The sequence below is a fragment of the Agrilus planipennis genome, unplaced genomic scaffold (assembly GCF_000699045.2).
Source record: "Agrilus planipennis isolate EAB-ADULT unplaced genomic scaffold, Apla_2.0 scaffold19, whole genome shotgun sequence".
Taxonomy (NCBI): Eukaryota; Metazoa; Arthropoda; class Insecta; order Coleoptera; family Buprestidae; genus Agrilus; species Agrilus planipennis.
In genome coordinates this window covers 394125-408725 of record NW_020438954.1, presented here as the reverse complement: position 1 = coordinate 408725, position 14601 = coordinate 394125, and the positions used below count along the sequence as shown (strand labels likewise).

The window sequence follows — 14601 nt, the reverse complement described above, 5'->3', positions numbered from 1 at the left end:
AAAGACCGAGGCAAAGACAAACGCAAATTTCCTCCTAACTTCTTAAATTTATTTAAAAACGAGTGCTGTTAAAATTTGTGCACATTCCCTTCTAAACCAGGCCATTTGGTTACATCGCACCCCGGGTCAAAATCTTCAGTCCGGCTCTGTTTGTACTACTCATGAAGGATTTCCTAACTTAAGAGCGTGTTCGAAACTCAGCCAATGACTACAGTCTCAAGTGGAAACAAGAAAGAAGATACATAAGTCCATTCTCACAGATTATTTATTGCAGGCTTTGTCAATTTTGATTGTCTCAAATATACCCATGATCGACTGGTTGGTAATCCCTGTACTATTATTGGTACTTTATGATAACTGTTTTACTAATATACTATATATATTGGATTTAATTACAACGACAAATTCAAATTGATGTGTTTTTTGCACGTTTGACTCCATAGGTGATGGCGCCTAAGGAGGTTTTAAACGAATGGCAAATGAGGCCACAGAAACTGGTAGCGAGATACATAAAAAGGTACCTCCAAATGAAAGGTAGGCTTTCGTTCGAGGGTCACGGGTCGATGGCTGTGAAAAGTCCTAGGAGATTCAAACTGGTCCAACAGGAATCCGAAACTTTTGACTAAATTTGAGAATGCGAGCTCAAATATTCACTATTTATACGTGTAGGCTATTTATTTTACGTCTATTATTTTTGTTATTTATTATACTATATGACATAATTGTTTAAAGTGGCACAAATACTCTATATTACTTATCACCCTTAGTAGGTATGTGAGGATAAAATAAAGGGTGTTTCGCTAGCAGAGACGTGAAATAGAAGATGCAAACTATCAAACAATTTTCTATTTCACGTACTAAATGTAACATTGTTTTGAAGAAAGCAAATTCTAAATAGCTTTTAAAATAAAGTAAAATAATTCTGGGCATTACAACATATCAATGCTTTTGATATTTTGAAAGCTTTTCTTTGGCTTTAATAACTATTCTAATACAATTAATTGAAATTTATATTATTTAGAAAGAGTGCTTAGTCAAAATTGGTAGAATATTTTGCATTTTGTATTTATATTTTAAAAACAACTTAGCTACGTCAAATTAACTATCTTTTCCTTTATGAATTTTAGATATAACTTACGAACCACCCTGTATATTATTACACTTATGTTGTTCGACAAGAATACTTAGATGTGTATTAATTAGTATATTGGAGGTGTAGTATACCTCACTAATGGCCAACAAATTTCTTCAATTTTCTAATAAGTAAAGTCTCTAAAATATTAAATTTAGATTATTGTTATTGTTGCTATTGATTAAAAATGTTCCTGCTGTGGATCGGTTAACATAAAAATTCGAAAAGTTTCGGTACTTTGCCTGATAACGATTGCAAACAATGGGTACGTCGTCAATAAAAAGGTTGAAAAATAAATAAAAATAAATTGTGAAGAAAAAATAATATCTAAAACATAATTTAGAATATAAACGCTATCTGTGGACATAATAAGAAATAAAATTTTATTTTGTTTTATTATTCTGTTTTTGTTTGTTTCATTTTTTCACAGAAAAATCCATAAGTATATTACAAATAAAAATGAGACACCCTACAGGCCATAGATTGAAAATTATAACTAGTACTAATAGTAAGTAGTAGAATACATTGATGATGTTCAGGCTTCCTTGGGGAGGGGGGCGCAACCGAATAACTAGCTGCTTTACTTTTTTTCCAACTAAAATTTTACACACACAAACCCCCATAAATTAGAGTTAGTTAGAGTATCAGGTCTTTCCTCTTTAATGATGAACCTGTACAAAATTTTAACTATTTTAAGTAAAACATTTTTTTTTCTTTCAAAAATCTCGTTGTAGGTAAATATTTTAGCTGACAAAGACGAAAAATTTCCCCAACAGCTATTTCATACGTAGCAGCTAATTTCATGATGCCTTGCATGGAAGAACACATATTAAATAATATCTTTAACTGCATAAAAAGTGCATATAACTTAGGTATGTGATCAGGTAGATACAGCAGAATCAATTTTTCAGTATTTCCACTTGTTATATTCTTTTTGTCTAAAAAGTTTGTGAAAATGTTTGGTATTGAATTCAAAAGTTCTACAACAACCATTTTGAGTTTATCTATCCCGTATAAAGTTTGTAATTTTATCTTGAACGCCTAAAAATTATTTTCTAAAAAACGTATTTATATGAAAGCTCAGTTATCAATTTTTTGTCGAAAGTCTTCGTTTTCGTTGATGTTTAAAAATCATGTTCTCGATTAATTTAAATTTTTTAGCAAACATTTTGACACTTTTCGTCTATTTTAAAGATTTTAGAAAGCTTCATCATCATCATAAAATCGTCAGTCCTAAAACTGGTTGGACACGCACCTCCATTCTTTCCTATCTTGAGCTTATCTTCGCATTCCCCTAAAACTTCCCTTCTCGTGTTAGCTCCTGTTTATGCTTTCAATATATCCTTAACTAGCCCTCCATGCCCGAAAAGGTGTCCTACTAACCTATCTCTCCTATTTCTTATTGATCTGTTCTCCTACTCCCTCTGATACCTCCTCATTGTAACTTTCTTTATTGTATCTCATCTTATTCAATTCTATTTGCGTACCTATATGTACCTACCCAATCAATAAATGAAATAACATTTTTGCACAAATAATATTACCTACACGGATACATGATTTCACCCTTAATGAATCTTGAAAACAAGCCAAGCATAAAGCAATTTTATTGGGAGGCATAGTGTGTAATAATCCTCATCCGGTTGAAATAGTCTTGCAATGAACTGTAATGCTCAAAGAGGTCGATGAATTTTAATATACTTAGTTGAACTTTTAATATTAATATGAACATTTAATAACAAATGATACAAATAGCAACACACCGATGATTTTAATTACAGTTTCTTATGTAATTTGAAGTATTCATACGATTGAAGATCCTTGGAAGTTAAACATATTATTTTCGGAATTTTTGCGCTGTTTCAGATCTTTGTGAAGCAATTTCCTTGAGATAACCAAAGTTTTTAATTGTTTCTTTTATTTTTAAATTCAGTCGAGAAAATTTCAAAATTCACGATGATTGAGGCTTGTATTTCAATTTTGCTTTACCTAAATCTGAACGTAAATGCTATGACATCAGTCGTTAATTAATCTAAAAGAATATTCAAGTGTTTATCCCAGATATTCACGTAATTAAAAATAAGAACAAGATAAAAAAAAGAAAAAATGAAGCTCTGAAATTGTTCAACATCACAGAATATTTCAAAACGTCATTTTGTTCTTCTAACATCTTAGTTTTTTCCAGAAGCAACTGATGTCTTTATACTAATTGTTTTTGATTAATATTTAAGGCATAGAATGTACTTTTAAGTTTGTTGATTATTTTAATTTATAATCAAATTATCAGAAATGTAAAATTGGAAGAACTGCTTAATCTCTTTATAATTCCCGTAAATAATAATCTTTGACAATTTTTTGAGATAAGATGCTATCAGTATTTGCTATCTACTTAGCGGAAATTACAACTTTTACACAGGCATTAAATTCGTTAAGAAAAGGAAACTTGTTAGGACAATACAAAAATTTTAAATCGTATTTTCATTAATTCCACATATTCGAAAGACCATACAAAGTTCATTATTTTAGCAAAAGAAAACAGTGAAAAAAAATGATATAAAAATTACCTAATTTAAATAAACTTATAGTAAAACATATCCCCAAGAAATCGAATCAACACAAGAAATTTTCAAAAATGACAATCATAGAAGTGAATTTTGTTGTTTTTTCTGATCATCATCTTACAGTTTCTGATTCAAACGAAATGCAATTTTATTTTCTTTTTTAATCAATTCAAAAGAGATTCACTTGATTGTATTGATTTCCGGGATTAAAAAGATTCGGGGGCTAAACGCTGCATATTAAAAATCAGATGATGGTTAGGTGATCTTTGACGATTCTAGAAAATACTTTTTGGCTTTTCATCTCATTTTAAATATTTTTGTGCCAGTTTTTAGCAGGTAATAGCAGAATTTCCTCCATTAGCGCATCAATCTCTTGAATTGAAAACATTCATTTATTTCTGTAGAATTTCTTTTATTATTTACAATACTGAGACAACAAAACAGATAGAAATTAAATTCTTTATAATGAACATATCAAAAACCCTAACGTGTATTAAAACTGCCATACGTATTTATAAAGAACTTATTCGAATGTATTATTATTCAGGAATTCTTAATATTTACGATTTCTTACGAACTTTAAATTTTAGTGAAATTTAGTTTACAAAATTATCGTATAACACAGCTACAACTTATATTACCTATAAATAATTGCTCTATGTGTATTAAATAAATAATGATAATATTTGACAATATAAATTTCACTATACGAACAACGACAAATTGTATGTATGTATTTTAATTGTTGTTAGTAACATTAAATGTTAAAAGATTGTATTGTAACACCTTTTGAATTACACAAACGTAGGAATAAACTTTAGAGTTTTGTAGCATTGAATTGTTGAAAACTGCAATTTTCTACACTAGTGTTAATGTTATTGTTAAAAATATTATTTTAAACTTATACGAAGAACCACAAAACGTTTGCCCAATTTTTAAATACACATATGCTCATCAAAATAATTAACAAACGTAAATAAATGTAATTATAAATTCAATTTCGATTAATTAATTTACTGTACATGATGTAGTTGTACGTAACTGGATGCACTTTTGGAAATTAGTTTTAATTTTTTGTACTCAGGGTTTTTATTTCTATTTGTATCTAATATGTAGAGTAATACTCATACATAAACTATATATGTATTATACATTTAAGCTAATAATATAATTATTACAAATTGTATTAGCTGGTAGAAGTTATAAAAGTTGAAGCTTACATCTTGTATTAGAAAAACCTACTTGCTGATTATCATATACAGTGTGTACAATTAATAAATCTGGCATTCAGTCTTGTTGATTTGTTACATTTTTAAAATTGTATTTTATGGTACACTGTTTATGGTAACGTCACTTTTAGCAACGGAATTTTAAACGGCATTGTACAATTAGTTGCGATTAGTAAAAAGCTAGAATAGGTTTATGATATTTATACTTATTGTGGTAAATGTTAATTTATTAAGACATGTTACAGAATAAATTTTGCTATAACACCCATGTTGCTTTCTTTTTCTGTCAACCTTGTTGTATTTTACAGTATAGGCATGGGAAAAAGCTTGTTTTGCAAAAAAGTTTGCAGTATCGGATTGCCGATATCACGCAATATCTATTGGTCAACTTGAGAATGTAATGTAACACCTAGTTACAACAGTATATGTCGTACGGCGTGCTGATGAGATTTAATAAAATAGAAATCGTAGACCAACGGATTGAGACGAATCTCATTTTTCAAAGATAAATGATTATAAACGAATTATTTAAAAACTCACAATTGTATCACTTTTTAGAGAAATATCTCGTTTTTATAACTGAAAGTAGAACACATGACATTTTTATTACTTTCCTATACTGCAATTTAGTGACTTTTTGGTTTATTTTAATTATTAGAAAAAAAATCTGTAGAAATGATGTAGTTATGATAAGAACGGCGAGATAGAATGTTTTGTGATTTCGCGGAAGAAAAACAGCGAAAATTTTTAGGCAAAGCATACGAAAAAGGGGTTCGCAATATAGAAATGGAAGAAGTAACTTTTACCAAAGGTAGAATCAAGGCTGGGGTGGTAATTATCAGTATCGTAAACCGTCTCGCAAATGATTACGCCCTTTTTAATCACCTCTAATTCATTCAGTTCAACTTTACTCTTTTTTAGGGTTCCGTACGTCCGAATGAAAACCGGAACCCTTATAAGATCACTGTCCATCTGTCAAAGTCAATTGTTCTACTGGTCATTTTTGATGGGCCAATAGGAAATAAAAAAAAAGTTTTGCAAACTGTACCATGTGACATATAAAACGAAAGAGCTTGTTGTAAGGGTCTTAAATAGGTATTTTTTTATAATTCTAAAATAAACAATGAAAAACGGAACCCTTGTGTGTCTGTATGTCCGTTTTATTTATAAACATATTGTACCTAATAAGAACAACCCCTGAAAATAGTTCGTTTCGACTAGTCCTTTTTAATGAAACTCCCAACAAGGCCAAAGTATCTTCAATAAGTATGAGAAGTAGTTTTGGATTTTGGAGTTGGAGGCCCCGTACTTATGTAGAATATAAACCTTATAGATAGATGGCTACTTATCTATTATCAGACCTTAGCAAGTATAAAAATAAAGACTAGATTTTTATTTAATTGTAATCAGCCTACAGTTTTGCATTTGCTTACATCGTCGATTGCCAAGAACCACTACGAGTATAACAATATTATTAATAGAAAACTCATCCTCTCAAGTTCATCTTAAACTGGTCAAAAAAACAGCGTATTTTCGGTACATAGCAATTTTTTATAAAAAAAATAATAAACAAAAACAATAATTAAATTAATGTTATTCTCACTTTTCCGTGTAGGTTCCGTATAATCATTTATAAAAATATCGAATCAATAAAGTAGACGATACTGATCTAATCTTTCTTTCGATATTCACTTACTTTAAATACAGAACTGATAACAGTTTTAAAATATTTCCCGTAGAATAATGACCACGTGACTAAATACATTTTGCTGCACACAATTTAAATTCCAATTGGTATCAACGCGAAAATTTTGATGCAGTTGCATGCGAACGTGTGTGCATATCGTTTGATAACAATTTATTAAACTGCGATGTCGAATGAAACAAGTGACCCTATTTCGACTTCTAATACATTAATAAACGACGAGATTAAACAGCGTTGGTTGCAATACACTAAACTTGAAGATAAGAAGCGTAGGAAGCAGAAGCCAAATGAGTTTACATTTTTATTACAAAACGATGAACTTCAGAAACAGAAGATTGATCATCTGTATCATCTAGCTTTGGATACTAGTGAAGATCTTAGCAAAAGATTTGGAGATATTCAGGTACTTAAATATTGTCTATATAGTTATTGTAATAAGTGTATTTGTTAATTTGGGTTTGGCGCTCTGAATCTGTACTTTAAAAGTGAATCATCCTACACAATTTTTAAGATTCAAATTGAATTTGAAAAAGTAGATGGTGCTGCCATTTAGTAGCGAGTAGTACAACTTAAGTTCAGCGGTTTCAATTAGTACCACTGCGACCTTCCGCGTTGTCTAACGCGCATGAAAACACGCTAGGTGACGCCAAACACTAAATTTGCCTTGATTATATGAACGTTATTTTGAACCCATTGGCATGCTTCAAGGAACCCTTCAGTCATCAGGAGGGCTATTTCTGACCCCTTGATAGCAAGTGATGACTTTGGGATATGATTTTATGATTACTTCCCGCTTACTTCCATCCTTGATCGCAACGGGGTGGTTGTAAATAACTGATGCTATTCCTGATGACTCATTTAAACCTTTAAAACCAAACTTAGATTAAATTTCAACCCCTCACCTGTCATACGTTACCTTAAACCTATGATTAAACTTACATTAAGTTACAAAAGTTCAGTCATCTTTACAAATAAATATGTTCTTTCAATGATCTTTTAATTTCATTGTCATATGCCTAATTTTGTATAATAACTACTAAATTATTCCTAACATTTTCGATGCATATTTGTTTACCGAAGCAGTTTTAGTATTATGTAATTCATTGAGTTTCAGTGAAGCAATTCTAAATTCATTACTTACTAATTTTAATTGAGTTAAATTAATTAACTCAATGGTTATATTATTAAAACAATTTTTTACGTACTGTTACTTATTAATTTTTATTTTATACATAAACATATTAGTTTGTTTGCATGGGAGGTAAAGCAATACGGATGAAAAGTACTGCTGAAACTATAAACGAAGAAATTGGATTTAGGCTGGCTATAGACCGTGTAATTCTAGATGACATTACGGCAGCTTCCCATCGCTTTAGCATGTATAAAGTGGGACCAGTGCTATGTGTTAATGTAAGTTAATATAAAGGATGCAGAGTTCATCTACCTCAAAATTATAAAATGATTGACAATATTTAATTTATGAACAAACTTCCGAAACTACCTAACTTTCTTTTTATTTTCAATACAAATGTTTAATTTATTGTCAATAGATTCTTGTCTAAAAATTACGTTGTATTAGACTTGACAAAATCTATCTGGGATCAGGCACTGATACTAACTCATAGTCTAGATTGTACAGTTCAGAATTAGTGCTAAAAATTTAGGTAGTTTCATTTGGACTAATAAATCAATCTTATCATTATATTTACTAAACATTTAAGAAAACAATAAAAAAGAAAGATTACAGATTAAACTGATATTTATTTTTTATGAGAACAGTGAATCTTTTTACTAATGCTACTGAATCTTTAGTATTTACGAAAATTGAAAAGATTGTAACATTGTTGGAGAGTTTTTCAGACTTCGGACTTCCCAATTTATTAATATTTACTTTGTCAAAATTTGCATGTGGAAAAATGCCATTTAGAATTTTTTAGCACGGAATGGGGGAACCCTCTTTATCAATTCTTTTACACGAAATATTTAAACTTCTGCATTACGCTAAAGTGCAAGATCCGATATTCTTCCGATTGGGAACTTCAGGTGGTTTGGGGGTGGATCCCGGAACAGTGGTTGTAGCAAAAAAGGCTGTAAACGGATATTTACAAGAGCACTATTCTTTGGTTAGTAGACCAAAAGAAATATTTAGGTATATTGTCTGCATTATACGTACATATTTAGGCGATTTTGGGAAAACCGACTGAAAGGCCAGCAGTTATCCACTCTGAATTAGCTGACGATTTAATAGAAATCGCAAAAGAACTGGAATATCCTGTTACACCAGGAGTAACCATGTCTGCGTTAGATTTTTATGAAGGTAAGTCCTATTTCGTAAAGAAAATCATTAAAACTTCACCCCCACTTTAAGATAAAGTAAAGGAATTCATTAAACCTTTTTTTTTCATACACTATGCTACATTATCAAACAAAATAATGCACTTACCAGACATGTATTTGAACCTTGTTTTCATCACTGTATCACTACAAAAAGTAATTATTGTCTTTTCTTCACTTTTCACTACGTTTTCTTCGGGAAATTCAACAACGTTGTCATGTTTTCGTAAAAACCGAACAAACTGAAGTCTGGTAGAACGAAAACAAGATAATACCTTTCTTGTTTTTTTTTACGATCACACGATATTACAAATAAAAAGGAGACGATAACAGTGTCCTTAGATATTTGTTACATTAAGGACATGCAGATAGAACTACATATAAATTTATATACCCGGATTATTCCCGAAATTATTAAAGTTCCACCAAATACAAAAAGCGTTAATAGGACTGAAGTTTGAACTCATTTCTTCTATTGTCAATATTTCACCCTCAATCACATGGGAAATGGTTACAACTCCTACGACGCTCCACTGACCACCACAACCAAATAAAAACTTATTTGGTTTCGCAAACGTGATTAATTCTGTATTTTCATTCTGTCCGTTCTCATCTACTGAGTCCTGAGGACATTCTATATGTTTGAGGACGAAACACAAGACTTCTGAACTTTACTAACATTTGGTATAAAACAATTCTTAAAAAATGGAGATGATAGGAATACACTTCGCATTGTCTTTGTATTTGGTTTTTAAAAAAAAGGACGTTCAAGTATAAAAATTTCTTTAGGACAAGGAAGACGTGACGGGGCTTTTTGCGAGTACACAGAAGAAGAAAAACTTGAATTTTTACGAAAAGCTTACTCGATAGGAGTCCGCAATATTGAAATGGAAGCGGCAGCTTTTGCTGCTCTCACCTACAAGGCTGGAATCAAGGCTGGAGTAATTAATGCCACTTTCCTGGATCGCCTTGTAGATGATCAAGTAAGAACGCCTTTTATTTCTTGAGCGATTTGTTTAATAAATATGTGCCGTTAAAAATGAAGTTATTTATTTACTATTTCAGGTGAGAACTGATAGGGAACAACTTAGCGAATGGGAGGCACGACCGCAGAAAATAGTTGCTTTATATATTAAAAAGTTTTTAGANTAACACTTGTTCTAAACAATTTGGACATCAAACACATACTGCAAAACAGATAATAAGGGACAAACGAAATTTTTAAAGAAATTGTGTTAAGTATCCACTCAGAAATAGTTAAAAAGACAGGATTCCTAAAATTCACAGCAAATATTTGTATATTATCTTTTAGAAAACATCCCTAAATATTTTAAAAGTACAGCAAAAGTCGGTTTGGTTCTTTTAGTATCATTTAATTTAATATTTTACGTCTTTCTAGAACGGTTTTTGAAATATCAATTTCTAAAACTGTACAAGATGGCGCATAACTGCTTGAAATCCACGATTTTGATTTCCTTTCGAAATCCGTAAAATTTTCTTCTTATAGTGTTACCTTTATACAATACACTAAACGAACCGAAAACAAAAAAAAACAAAGCACAATTTTTATTTTAATTCTATTTTGTATTTGTGTAAATACTAAACCAGTGTTTACAAATCTTAAAAGCTACAGCGATCACAGAATGAAATTGTATTATATTTACAAACTTATACATCAATTGCCTACTTAATTGTAAAAGTAAAGAAGATATAAACTAAACAATAACACGGTATACACCCATGTTCATTGTTAGTTTTTGTTTTCTTCTGTTGTTGTCGGTCGTTTCCTCACAGACCTTTGTAGAACTAATTTTGTCAGCGATATGTACGGCGATTCAAAAAGCATGGAAAACCAGAGAGACAAGAAAAATGTGCACAACCAAGTAGCACAAACGTCAAACAACTAATAAAAACAAAAGAAATTGTTTTTTTAACAATGAAAACAACACAATAAATAAATCTGATTTAAAGGTCGACACGCACTTCTACCGCTCTCTATTCGCGTAATCGCGTCGCATCGTAACAAGCCAAGACATGTTACGTTCGTGGACACAAACGTCATTCATTCGTCGATTGGTGTTATTACGTCACAGCGACGCGAATTGCAGCAGATCGGCAGCATAAGTGTGCAACCGTCTTAAAAATTTAAAGGGACAAAAATTGAAACTATTTTTACTTACCATTCCGGAGAGGGAAACGTGTTGACTACTACCCGTAGTACCATAAAACATGGTCATAATGAGGGGATTTATTAAATACGCGCTGTAGGTTAATTTACTTAGTGGAACCCATCCTCGAAATGATAAGAATTTGTCTACTGTTCCTGAAAAACAAAAGGATTAAAAGTTGTTATATTATAACATTTATTAAGTAGGTATTATTAAGTCTTTGTTCTAACTAGTCACCTCCATGATTTGTGCAGCATGCAATAAACAACCAGGCTAAACCAACACCCCAAAACGTCCGTGAAAATCCCATAAAAAAGGCCGCGTATTCCACAGAAAGATTTCGTCCCCAAATCCCAAAGATTATGTACAAATTAATACAGGGAAATATAATCCAACAAATTGTTTTAGTTCTCTAAAAAACAAAAGAAAAGTTCAATTACTTACTTAATAATAACAATAAAACTGTGTTATTCATTACCTTACTGATCTTGAGTTTCATGTCAAGTTTTACAACCAATATGTAGCCAGTTATGAAACCGACGATATAGGGGCCTATCCTTTGCCATGGTAAATGGTATATGGCGTCCAAACTTATTAATTGTTCATCCATACTGTAAATAAACATGTAGAGTATTATTTTACAAATTAATGTTGTAGGAGTTTGATGAAACTCACGTTGGCACGTATCCAAATTGATATGAAGCAATTCCGAGTGAAAACATCCCCGTGAATAATAAAGCTATTGTAATTGTGGCTGCAACCTTGAAATTACTAAAATAAAAAAAAAAATTAATAGATACAATGGGGAAGTAAGTATATAGGGTGACTGAAAATTCTGCCTATTCCTTGACGGGGCCATTTGATCGATGCACTATCGACTAGAGGTTAAAACATTTAAAAAAATAATTCCCAAAATTTCTATAATTCCATAAGTAAACGGTTCCAAATGGCATTGATAATTCTTTCTATTTCCTACTCGAAAACAGATATGACACTTAGAATATGTACAAAATACAAGCAATAGTTCATAATCTTCCTAAAAGCCATCCATTGAAGTCTAAGTGGAATATTCCTTTTATAATCAATTACTTTTGATAATACGTCTTACAAAAAAAGAAAATACTACAAATGGCGCAGTAAACGCCATCTGTAGTACAATGCTACATTTTAGGATTACGTATACTCCAACAAGGTCCACTTGTGTGGATATTTACTTGCTGAAAACGAATCCTGGCGTAGCCAACCTCAACGTGATGGGCACGTTAGCTTAATCGAATAAAATAATTCGAAGTGGTCTGTATTCTGTCGAAACTGCCAGACGCGGATCGCGATTTCGATCTTTTTGGATCTCATCAGCGCGTCGCAGGCAGCTCCGACAGAACACAGACCAACTTTTACCTGCTGTCTTAACAGTGCGTTTTAGAAAATACTACAAATGGCGCAGTAAACGCCTGCGACGCGCTGATGAGATCCAAAAAGATCGAAACCGCGATCCGCGTCTCGCAGTTTCGACAGAATACAGATCACTTCGAATTATTTTATACGTCTTATAAAGTCTGATTTATTGAAAATAACCTCTAGTATGAACCTTTTCAAGGAATATGTAGAACTCTTAGTTGCCCTGTATAATATGGTAATAAAGGTAAAACTTACACAGTGCAAATAATTAATATCAGTGTTGCAATACAAAAGAATTGCATATCTGCTGATAAGTACCACGACCATGTTAAACATAGTTCGGAATTGGGGAACAAGTTGTTGATGTAGAGGAGATTCCTCCACCAATACTTTGGACAAACTTCGTCCACCTTTTCACTGGAATATAATACAGAATGTCTTCGTAGCCATGTGTAAAGGACATCAGCGGTAACCAGTGCCACCATGTAGGGAGGTGTTAATCTAGTTGAAATGCAAATGGTATAATTACGTAAATTAACAAAACTCTCAAAAATTAACGTGTATGAATCTCTCGAAACTATTTGGGAATTCGTAAATGAACATTGTTTTCAAAGAGTATTTTAACACTTGTTCTAAACAATTTGGACATCAAACACATACTGCAAAACAGATAATAAGGGACAAACGAAATTTTTAAAGAAATTGTGTTAAGTATCCACTCAGAAATAGTTAAAAAGACAGGATTCCTAAAATTCACAGCAAATATTTGTATATTATCTTTTAGAAAACATCCCTAAATATTTTAAAAGTACAGCAAAAGTCGGTTGTAAGGTATAAGGTTTAGTACATTATATCACAAATGTTGTATTACCTTAGAAATCTATTCATTACGAGGCTGATGAATTCCAGAGCTTTAGCAGTGAAATTGAAAGGCTTCTTTGACTCCAATATCCCTTTTTTAGTTTTGAAATAGAGATAGGACAACAAAAAACCACTGTAAAGTAAATAAAAAGGTATTAAAAGTTACTATAAGTAATCTAACACTAATGTTAAGTTTAATTATTTATTTAAAAAGCTATCCCATAAAAAATTACCTTAAGAATAGAAAGCTATCCACACAATATGTAGAATTATTGAACGGCTGAGTTAGAAAAAATTCTGACAATCTGAATCCATCGGGAACATTTTCGAAAAAGTCAATTTCATAAAACATTGAATGAACCGCTATAACCCATAACATGGAGAACAATCTGAAACCATGAACCATTCCAATGGCGTCGTATCCCGCTCTGGTTTTTAGAAATGATTTTATGTTATTATAAAACGAAAAACATTGGCACAACTGCTCCAAAAAGCTGGGTTTAAAAACGGCCTGTTTTTCAATGTCTGTAGTCGTTGAATGTCGGGGAATCACATTTTCGTTCCCAACTGTGTACACCCCATTTGAAACACCTAGACATAATTGAAACAATACATGGGCTAAACAAGAAGAACTTTTTATGAAAAATTAGAAGAACATTCTTAGACGTTCAAAATGATTCACAATTGTTTTTTATTTATTTAAAAGTCATCTACATATGTCGTAATAATGAACAGTGGGTAATTTAAAAATAGTGGAGGAATATACTGTTATTGTACCATCTGCATGGGCCAGGTAAAAAGAACTTTATAAAAAGAATTAAAACAACATTTTCATAAACATTTAAAAAGATTCACAATTGTTTTTTGTTATTTTTTGGTACAACGATAAATAAATATTATTATAGGTATATGTAACTATTATGTAATGTTAAGAAATGTGTATGTCTTGTTGCTAGTTCTTAGTATTTTACTTTTGTGTTCTTTTCTAAAAGAGGCTAGTTTTTATAGTAGTTAGGTAGACAGGTTAGCAGTGTATATACAGTAAGTAGAGTTCGTGACGTACAGTCAGCGCGGTCGGACGTCTTAACCATTAGTAATATTTATAGTAATAGTTTATCAATTAGAAAGAATACTATTTAACCACACCACAATTATTAAAGTTCATAAACAATTACATTGTGTTTATTGTCGCTTCTTCAATTATCTGCCAACA

General features: G+C 31.3%; 3 protein-coding genes across 3 annotated transcripts in view; 2 read left to right on the top strand and 1 right to left on the bottom strand.

Moving 5' to 3' along the window:
• LOC112904589 (uridine phosphorylase 1-like) overlaps nt 1–1531 on the top strand; it is a 3024-nt gene extending 1493 nt beyond the window's left edge. The window contains exon 2 of the mRNA XM_025974957.1: nt 444–1531. Within this exon, the coding sequence (XP_025830742.1) occupies nt 444–626 (183 nt within the window). The 3' untranslated portion in view covers nt 627–1531. The remainder of the gene's footprint in view (nt 1–443) is intronic.
• The window catches only part of LOC108742965 (uridine phosphorylase 1-like), a 29933-nt gene extending 19820 nt beyond the window's left edge, over nt 1–10113 (top strand). Inside the window, exons 4-7 of the mRNA XM_025974958.1 lie at nt 8565–8750; nt 8809–8944; nt 9751–9944; nt 10027–10113. Coding sequence (XP_025830743.1) covers nt 8565–8750; nt 8809–8944; nt 9751–9944; nt 10027–10113 — 603 coding nt within the window. The remainder of the gene's footprint in view (nt 1–8564; nt 8751–8808; nt 8945–9750; nt 9945–10026) is intronic.
• Nucleotides 10114–10512: 399 nt separating this feature from the next.
• Nucleotides 10513–14601, bottom strand: part of LOC108743968 (nose resistant to fluoxetine protein 6) — a 26587-nt gene continuing 22498 nt past the window's right edge. The window contains exons 5-12 of the mRNA XM_025974955.1: nt 13622–13979; nt 13399–13521; nt 12783–13028; nt 11805–11900; nt 11608–11740; nt 11367–11541; nt 11142–11284; nt 10513–10864 (exon numbers count right to left, since the gene is read on the bottom strand). Of these exons, the coding sequence (XP_025830740.1) occupies nt 10712–10864; nt 11142–11284; nt 11367–11541; nt 11608–11740; nt 11805–11900; nt 12783–13028; nt 13399–13521; nt 13622–13979 (1427 nt within the window). The 3' untranslated portion in view covers nt 10513–10711. The remainder of the gene's footprint in view (nt 10865–11141; nt 11285–11366; nt 11542–11607; nt 11741–11804; nt 11901–12782; nt 13029–13398; nt 13522–13621; nt 13980–14601) is intronic.